Raw genomic sequence first — 10,198 nt, forward strand, 5'->3', positions numbered from 1 at the left:
GGCTACAATCTCAGCAATTCTTGGGTCCCGGCACTGAATGTAATTAAGAAGACTGTCAGCAAGAAGTACGAACTGGCGACCAGGGCGGACGTAGCAAGCACATCGACGTTACGACAGATTCCGACGCCCACGTCTTCGCGACCGACGGCGCGCGGGCACGGATGGTGAAGAGAGCGGCCCGCGGGGGGAGAGGATTTAAATCGGCCGCCCGCCGTCAGGAGCTCAGTTCGTCAGCGCACCTGACGATGGCGACATGTCTGATCGCCGAAATATTGTACCCGTTGGAAACTATGAACCGGCAGTATACCCGTGGACTGGTTCGAGCGATCTGTCGCATATTAACGCCTCCAGTGGACACCTAGCCTAACTCATCTGTAAAGTAGTCAGATATCTGAAACTGTTTTATGCAAGGGAGTTCGATTCTTTAAAGAATCCGAAGTTGATTGGTACACATGAGTCGCTTAGATTGAAATGTAGGCCCGCAAATTTACCCCTCCTCTACGTGAAAAATTCTCGAGTTATCTTCTAATTAACCTTCATATTTCAAATAACGTACCTTTAGACACAACTGCTTAAATAGTTCCTAGCTTAACTTTCACGTGCTCATGTCCTTCGGCACTGTCCCGAGGTAACTCAGTCGATCTCATCTTCCATCTCGAAAACCATTGCTGACTTCGCGTGCTCGCTACAGTAAGCATTTTCGGCGCGACACGACAATGCCCCAACCGGCAGAGATGACCCATAACAACGAAACATACGAGATGGTAAAGCTCACTGGCTAATGTATGCTAAGTCAAAGAGTACAAGTGTCAAAGATATTGCGCTTTTACAGGCTGCATCGTCACTGATTTAAAAGTGTATGATCACATCTCATGAACCTGAGGCCTAGAGGTAGCGCTTTCACTAGTAATCAAAAAGTCTCGGGATGGAACCACGCCATTGCTTCAATTCTGGATAAAAATCATCAGCAATAGCTGTCGAAGATTTCCGGCATAAGAAGTGACCCTTGTTCCGAAAAAGACTTTGTCAAAGAGGGCGGAGGAAGAGACAGGGAAACTATCCATAAAGGTGCAAGAATCAGCAATGGTCAACGGCATCAGGATGTAGAAGGCAATGGAAACCATTGCATTAAAGACACACAATGTGTATCCACTGGACATGTGGCCTGTAATTGAAAAAGTGTCTTGATCATCTCTCCGTTGCCAGAAGACTCTAGATTAGTCCCCATTTGGGTTCCCTGGAGGGTACTGCCAGAGAGGAAGTGACATTAAGAACATGATGGAATAAGCAACGAAGGGACAACATTCTATGAGTCTGAGCATGGAACGTTCGAAGTTTGAACGTGGTAGGAAAGCTAGAAAATCCGTAAAGGGAAATGCAAAGGCACAATCTGGGTATAGTAGGGGTAGTGATGTGAAATTGAGAAAGATAAAAATCTCTTGTCAATGAATATGAGGTAAAATCAACACCAGCAGAAAATAGTATAGCGGAGTAGGATTCGTTATGAGTAGGACAGTAGCACGAAGAGCGAGCGACTATGAACAGTTCATCGATTGGGTTGCTCTCGATAGATTCGACATCGAAACAACGCCGACAACGTTAGTTCAGGTATACCTGCCAACTTCGCAAGCCGAAGATGAAAAAATATGGAAAGTATATGAGGATACTGAACCGGTAACTCACTATGCCAAGGGAGATGAAAACCTAATAGGCGTGGGATACTGGAATTCGTTTGTAGGGGAAGAAATGGTTACTTGAGAATATGGGCTTGGCAGTAGGAATGAGAGAGGTGAAAGACTGTGTTCTGTAATAAATTTCAGCTAGTAATAGCGAATACTCTGTCCCAGAATCACAAGAGGAGGAGGTATAAGAGGGAAAGGCCGGGAGACACGGGAAAATTACGTCATGGTCGGACAGGATTCCTAAATCAGATATTGAATTTTAAGGCATACTCAGGAGCAGATGCAGATGGAGACTACAATTTAGTAATGATGAAGAGTAGACTGAAGTTTAAAAGAATCGTCCGGAAGATTCAGTGTGAAGGGAAGTGGGATACTGAAGTACTGGTGAATGATGAGCCGCATTTCAAGTTCGGTAAAGATGGTGTTACTGCGATAAGGGATAATACCGTAGGAAGTTCACCTGAAGAGGCGTGGACATCTCTAATGTTGAGCATCAAAGATAGGTACAAAGAAAGTAACTCCGGAGAACAGAAGAAATATCTCAGTTGACCGACGAAAGAAGGAAGTACTACAATGTTCAGAGAAAAACAGGAATCCACGATTATACATTACGTAGGGAGGAAATAAATAGGACGTGCAGGAGAGCCAAGGACAAATGGCTGAAGCAAAAATATAAAGAAATTGAAAAAAATGATCGTTGGCAGGACTACCTCAGCATATAAAAATTCGAAACAGCAGTCGATCCCATTAATGCAAGGATGGTAAGATTAAGAGTGCAATGGGAATTTCACTGTTGAAAGCAAAGGAGATAGTGGTTAGGTGGAAACAGTACACTGAAGGCTCTATGACGGGGAAGACTTGGCTGATGACATGATAGAAGAAGATGGTTCAAATGGCTCTGAGCACTATGGGACTCAACAACTGAGGTCATCAGTCCCCTAGAACTTAGAACTACTTAAACCTAACTAACCTAAGGACATCACACACATCCATGCCCGAGGCAGGATTCGAACCTGCGACCGTAGCAGTCGCGCGGTTCCTGACTGAAGCGCCTAGAACCGCTCGGCCACCGCGGCCGGCGATCTAGTATCAGAGTCAGCACTGGAAAGAGGTCTGGAAGAAATGAGATCAAATAAGGCAGAAGGGATGAATAACGTTCCATTTGAGTTTCTCAAGTCGTTGTTGGAAATCGCAACTTAACAATTATTCAGTTTCGTGTGTAGAGACTATGAGACAGTCGATGTACCATCAGTCTTCATGAAAAATATCATTCACATAATTCCGAAGACTGCAAGGGCTGTCGAGTGCGAGAATTATCGTACAATCAGCTTAAGAGCTCATGCTTCTAAGTTGCTGACAAGAGTAATATACAATCAATGGAAAAAAAAGCTGAGGATCTGTTAGATAACGATCAATTTGGCTTTAGGAAAGTTAAAGGCTATAGAGACACAGCCTTGATTTACTTGATAATGGAAGCAAGACGAAGAAAAATCAAGTCACGTTCTTATGCTTTGTCGACGTGGAAGAAGCATTCGACAGTATAAAATGGTGCAAGATGTACGAAATTCCAAGAAAAATAGGAGTAAGTTATAGGAAACTGCGGGCGATACACAATATGCACAAGAACCAAGAGCTGATAATAGAACTGGGAGACCAAGAACGAAGTGTTCGGATTGAAAAGGGGTGTAAGACGGGAATACAGTTTTCACCCCTAATGTTCAATCTATACAACGAAGAAGCATTGACGGAAATAAAAGAAAGGTTCAAGAGTATGATTAGAATTAGGAGTGAAAGAGCATCAGTGATAAGATTCGCTGATGACATTGAAATGTCTAATGAGTACAAAATATGGGCTGAGAGTTAACCAAAAAAGAAAAAAATATTGAGACGTAGCAGATACGAAAATAGCAAGAAACTTAACATCAAAATTGGTGGTCACAACGTAGACGAAGTTAGGGAAATCTGATTCCACGGAATCAAAATAACCCATGACAGACGAGGCAAATTGGACACAAAAAGCAGACTAGCAAAGGCAAAGAGGCCATTTCTGCCATTCCTGCAAAAGAGAATTCTACTGGTATCAAACATAGATCTTAATCTGAAGAAGGAATCTCTGAGAATGTCGGTATGGCGCGCAGCACTGAATCACGGATAGCGGGAAAACCATAATAGAAGAATGATGCAGATCAGGGAGACTGCTAAGGTAAGGTATGAAAAGGTTCTCCGCAGAATCGCCGAAGAAAGGATCAGGCGGAAAATACTGACCAGAAGAAGACATACGATTATAGGACAAATGTTAAGATATCTGCGATAACTTCTACGGTAATAGAGGGAGCTGTAGAGGGCAAAAACTGTAGAGGAAGACAGAGTTTGGAATACATCCAGCAAATAATCATTGAAGACATAGGGTGGAAGTGCTACTTTGAGATGAAAAGGTTGGCACCATGAGAGGAATTCGTGGTGGAGAGCATAAACACTGAGAAGACTTATGACAAAAAACGAAAAAAACGCACTCTAACACTCACAATCGCGAATCTCCTGCTGATTTTTTAATTACTGTGACAGGTACACTCGAAGTGGATAATTAACCTACACTGTTGAATACGATATAACATGAATGGGGATAGTGTCGTGTGTATTAATTAGTAATACACTTTGTACAAAAGTCAGTGTACGTAGCGCAATAAACTGTAGCAATAACAAAAAGAAGACACAAAATTTGTCATGCTACAGGTTTCATGAAAACCAGGATGGATCTTTAACGATAGCACCTTACAGGACGGTTCAGTTACGTTTTTCTTGTAAGCTACAGACATTTGTTGAAGAATGACGTTTCTTTTTAAGAACAGGAAATATACAGTAAACAACAGAAGACATGAATTGCAGAAAGCTGTCATATATGTACAAAATAACATGAGATATTGTTGGCTACGCTTCGAAAAACAACCACAGTTTATAAATGCATAAAATTTTGAGACATGCACAGAAAGCATTATATACGTTATTTAACGTACCAGATAAGCTACCATAACTGTAGCTGAAGAGAAAACTACAATACAAGAGTGATAATGAAACGAAAAAAATCAACAATAAATTTGTTTTCCGCCACAAAAGAAATCAGTTTCGCAATTGTTGTCACAAGAGTGAAACATTTTCTGTACTATCGTCTTTTGAAGAAAAAGTAATGGCATCGCACAAATATTCGTGAATTGAAACTGGAGTAGAGCGCAACAACCGGAAAATCTTTTGCCTTCGAGCAAAATTGTTCCGTCACAAAGTGCCGGTCATAAGAACAATCAGCAAATGAAATATATGCTTCTCATTTATGAACTAATTGTATTCTCTTGCTTTCAGTGGGTTATACCCACTTTCGAGAGTATTGTTTCATGAAGATTTTTTGATTATGACATTTCACTTTTCACTCGTTTCAATTTATTTTGCGATTATTCTGGTATCTTGATATTTCACTAACGATTGGGTCGCAAGCTTGTAATAACTATTTTGTAAATTAAGTAGATAAAGGATTAAAAACAAACAGTCTTGTGGCACACACGACGTAAAGTGACGACTGGCTGTCTTATCGCTGGGAGCATTAGTGCGTCTTCAACTATAAGAAGGTACCAAAGTCCACAGCACTGAATGTTACGATTGGCCAGCGGCCTTGGCGCCGGGCTAACACCACTTCTTGTCAAATCGCCGAAGTTAAGCGCTTTTCGGGGTGGGCTGCCACCTGGATCGGTCACCGTCCGGGTCTGCTGAACGCTGCTGGAAAGCAGGGTACACTCAGCCCTTGTGAGGCTAATTGAGGAGTTACTTGACTAACAAGTAGCGGCTCCAGTCACGAAAACTGATAACGGCTGGGACAGCGGTGGAAGTCCCATGCGGCTTTTCGCGGATGATGCTGTAGTATACAGAGAAGTTGCAGCGTTAGAAAATTGTAGTGAAATGGAGGAAGATCTGTAGCGGATAGGCACTTGGTGCAGGGAGTGGCAACTGACCCTTAACATAGACAAATGTAATGTATTGCGAATACATAGAAAGAAGGATCCTTTATTGTATGATTATATGATAGCGGAACAAACACTGGTAGCAGTTACTTCCGTAAAATATCTGGGAGTACGCGTGCGCAACGATTTGAAGTGGAACGATCATATAAAATTAATTGTTGGTAAGGCGGGTACCAGGTTGAGATTTATTGGGAGAGTCCTTAGAAAATGTAGTCCATCAACAAAGGAGGTGGCTTACAAAACACTCGTTCGACCTATACTTGAGTATTGCTCATCAGTGTGCGATCCGTACCAGATCGGGTTGACGGAGGAGATAGAGAAGATCCAAAGAGGAGCGGCGCGTTTCGTCACAGGGTTATTTGGTAACCGTGATAGCGATACGGAGATGTTTAACAAACTCAAGTGGCAGACTCTGCAAGAGAGGCGCTCTGCATCGCGGTGTAGCTTGCTGTCCAGGTTTCGAGAGGGTGCGTTTCTGGATGAGGTATCGAATATATTGCTTCCCCCTACTTATACCTCCCGAGATCACGAATGTAAAATTAGAGAGATTAGAGCGCGCACGGAGGCTTTCAGACAGTCGTTCTTCCCGCGAACTATACGCGACTGGAACAGGAAAGGGAGGTAATGACAGTGGCACGTAAAGTGCCCTCCGCCACACACCGTTGGGTGGCTTGCGGAGTATAAATGTAGATGTAGATGTAGAAGCCTATCGGCAGAGAGTGAATGTGGTCTCGCGTGTTCACTTTCCGGCTCGCAGAACACCCTAAGTTACTTTCTGTTAGAAGCAAAGTGAAAACAAAAAAATGTATCAAGTATATGCTGTTTAGCTACCAGGGGATATTAAACAACGTGATTGTCGTTCTTGCAGTTTTGCTCATTACGAAGATACGAACAGCAGTATGACCTATTTCTATAGCCCGCTATATTTATTATTCAGTAATCCACTTTCACACCTATCACAGTATGCCACGCACGTAAACATGACGCTACTGAAAAGGTAACACAAATCTCACTTCAACTGTACTCGTAACGTAACTCGTCCACTTGCTGGAGTTGACAGTAAACAAATGGAAACACAAGGAAATGAACGTCCGTGGTTCAGTTGACAATCTTCAGTAAAAAGTTTTTGTGAGTACAATGTTCACTAACGAAGAGAAGACAGAAATGTTCGTCTGTCAAGAATGTATCAGCTGAAACGTCCCGTTTCCTGAAGCGTTATAAAAGGAGGAAAAAACATCCGTTAGGAAGGTGGGGTCTTGTCAGAAGATCGCTCTCAGTGGAGTTGCCCTCCCAGAGTAGCATTACGCCTACCACCAATCAAAATAAAAGAAAAGTAATGACGATGCAGTTTTCAATCAAGTACTGCTTTAATGCACATGACATGTCGTTACTAATACTGTATGGTCCAACATTTACCCGTATTCTGAATAAAAGAACAATATGGTAATTGCTATTCAGCTAACCTGTGTCCGTCACGAATGAGTAGCATTTGTACATTCTCTTCGCTGGTGTAGGTTGTATTTACGGAAACTTTCAACTGAAGACTGCTGCCTGAATGACCAATGTTCAGTTTTCTTGTGTTTTCGTTTGTTTACTATCAACACCAGAAAGTGAACGACTTACTATACCGCATTAATGTACACTGCGTGCTGGTACTGGAAGAATGATAATCGGCTTTGTGTTACGTTTTTAATGGTGTCATGTTTACGTGTATGGTACCCTGTGATATTTATCTGAACAGGTCTTGATGGAGGGATGTGGAATACCGACGATAAATATTTAAACGAGATGTACCGCTGTTCATATATCTGTAACGTACAAAATTATAAGAAAGGCAACCATGCTAGTTTATATCCTCCTAGTAGCTAAAAAGCATTAACTTTATACATTTTTCGTCAAATGTTTGGGCGGAGCGAAAACAAGGCTCCATAGGAGTTACACAATGTAACCTGTCTATGTGTTGGAATTTTCATAGGCATATGAAGAGTGGCAAGTGGTCAAATGAGCTATCGAATTGACCAGTGTGACGTCTAGTTCAGTTTAACGGCTTCAAAATAATCAAGGTAATTAAGAAAAACTTAATAACTTGAGGGAAAACCCAATGTTTCACGAACAGATGCTGTAGCTATATAAATGAAGTGTCAAAAAGTTCATCTCTTCCAGGCCTAGCTAATTTGAGCAAAAAAGTTACAATGATCTAAAAATTGTGTAATTCTTTCTTTCATGTTGAAAAATAAAATATATATAAAATTACAGTATAAATAGCAACCCTTCTACTTTCTCTTGATCTGCATATTCTTAGACTCGATATTTAAGTGCAGGGTGACCTAGGAAGAATGATCAATATTCAAGGATGTGACAGGAACGATCATTACAAAGCAAATAATTCTAGTAAATGAGGGGCATAAAACTCATACCTTAAGAGCTACGAGCCACTTCCTCATCTTAGATAGTGTGAAACAAATCTTTTGTCCTGCAAGCTGTTCGCTTTCCATATTTTCGGAGGAGGCTGTGTGGACCAAAACAAGAACAAATTTTCGAGTAAACATGGGCTCTAAAACGCATACCCTAAGGAGTGTGAGCTCTTGGTCACCTCTGTTGATGTAGAACACATCTCTCCTACTGAACGAGTGCTCATAGCTGTTAAGGCACACGTTTTAGATCCAATGTTTACTAGACACTTTTTTGCTTCGAATGATAATTCCTGTCATGTTCCTGAATATTGATTATTCGTTGTGTGACACCCAGTACATTTTATTTCGTGCTTTCTGAATAAAAACATAAAACAGAAAAATTGAGAAAAACACGGTCAAATGGTTTTTAAAATGGTTGTCTGGAAGTAAGAAATGATATAGATTAGAGAAACCATTTGCTGTACGTGACTTCGAGCATCATTCAAGGGCGTGTCAAATGTTTTTCCAATCTGTTTTATTTCTTACTTTAAGACAAATGATTTCACAGCTGTAGTTTGGATTAATTGCTTGAAAATAATCAGGGTAATTAAGAAAAACTAAATAACTTGAGGAAAAACTCCAATATTTCACGAACAACTGCTGTAGCTATATAAATGAAGAGTCAAAAAGTTCATCTCTTCGAGGCGTAGCTAATATGCGCAAAAATGCTACGCAGATGTAGAAAATGTGAATTTTTTTTGTTTCGCGTTGAAAAATAAAATAAATATCAAATTACAGTATGAATACGAACTTCTCTGCTTTCTCTTGATCTGTATACTCTTAGACTCGATATTTAAATACAGGGGTCCAGGAGGAATGATCAGGACACAGGGGCATGAAAGGAATGATCATTCGAATCAAATAAGTCTAGTAAACACGGGCTGTAAAATACATACCTTAAGAGCTATGAGCACTTCTCCATCTTAGATACTGTGAAACAAATCTCTTGTGCTGCAAGCTGTTCGCTTTCCATATTTTCGGAGAAGGTAATGTGTACCAAAACAAGAAAAAATTTTCGAGTAAACATGGACTCTGAAACGCATACCCTAAGAGGAATGAGCACTTGTTCATCTCTGCTAATGTGGAACACATCTCTTTCACTGAACAAGTGCTCATAGCTGTTAAGGTACGCGTTTTAGAGTCCACGTTTGCTAGACACTTTTTTGCTTCGAATGACCGTTCCTGTCATGTCCTTGAATAGTGACCATTCCTTCTGGGACACGCTGTATGTTGTATTTCGTGCTTTCTGAATACAAAATAGAAAATAAAAAATTGAAAAACGCTGTCAAATGTTTTTTTGAAATGGTTCGTCTAAAAGTAAGGAACGATACAGATTAGAGACATGTTCGATGCGCCTTGTTTGCTGTATGTGATTTCGAGTGTCATTCAAACGAGTGTCAAACGTTTCTCTAATCTATTTTATTTCTCACTTTAAGACAAATGATTTCACAAAACATTTGGCAGCTTTTCTCCATTTTTTATTTTCCTTCTGGACAAAGAGTTTTTCGGGAGGGGTGGAGGGGAGGCAAGGTAACGAGACAGCCTGCATATCAGCAATATCATGTGCCAGTGTTTGCTTCGACGAAGGGCGGTGAACTCACCAAGCAGATAGCGAGCGGGGCCATGGCTGGTGGCGAGGGCTTGCGTGCGACACTTGGTGTTGTCGAGGTGGGCCCTCGGCGTCCGTTGCCAGCGGCAGCTACCAGCGGGCCACCATCCCACGCCGGCGGACCTTGTAAGCGCGGACTCTGGCCCGACCTCTTCTCCCTGCTATCCGGAGCGCCGGTGTCCACTGAGAGGCGCCGAGGTAGTGCGCGGCACCCGGCGGCCGCTGCGCTCTTTGGCGTCTCCTCCTCCTCCTCCTCTTCCACCCCTTCCACCTCGATCCCCCCTCCTGCTCCTCCTCCTCCTCCTCCTCCTCCTCCACCTCCGCCCCTCCCGCTCGGTCGCCTGCGACGCCAGCCCTGCCGCCGGGGGGGTCTATTTTGTCACCGCCGCTGGCCACGTGGCTATTTCGGACACCGCGACGCTCTGATCGCCAAAACTAACGACGCTA

The 10,198-nt window shown here is 42.2% G+C and overlaps 1 protein-coding gene across 1 annotated transcript in view; it reads right to left on the reverse strand.

The window, feature by feature from the left end:
• The window catches only part of LOC126416109 (cholinesterase 1-like), a 346,029-nt gene extending 336,062 nt beyond the window's left edge, over positions 1–9,967 (reverse strand). Inside the window, exon 1 of the mRNA XM_050083619.1 lies at positions 9,744–9,967. Within this exon, the coding sequence (XP_049939576.1) occupies positions 9,744–9,767 (24 nt within the window). The 5' untranslated portion in view covers positions 9,768–9,967. The remainder of the gene's footprint in view (positions 1–9,743) is intronic.
• Positions 9,968–10,198: the final 231 nt, after the last annotated feature.

This window comes from Schistocerca serialis, chromosome 8 (genome assembly GCF_023864345.2).
Source record: "Schistocerca serialis cubense isolate TAMUIC-IGC-003099 chromosome 8, iqSchSeri2.2, whole genome shotgun sequence".
Classification (NCBI taxonomy): domain Eukaryota; kingdom Metazoa; phylum Arthropoda; class Insecta; order Orthoptera; family Acrididae; genus Schistocerca; species Schistocerca serialis.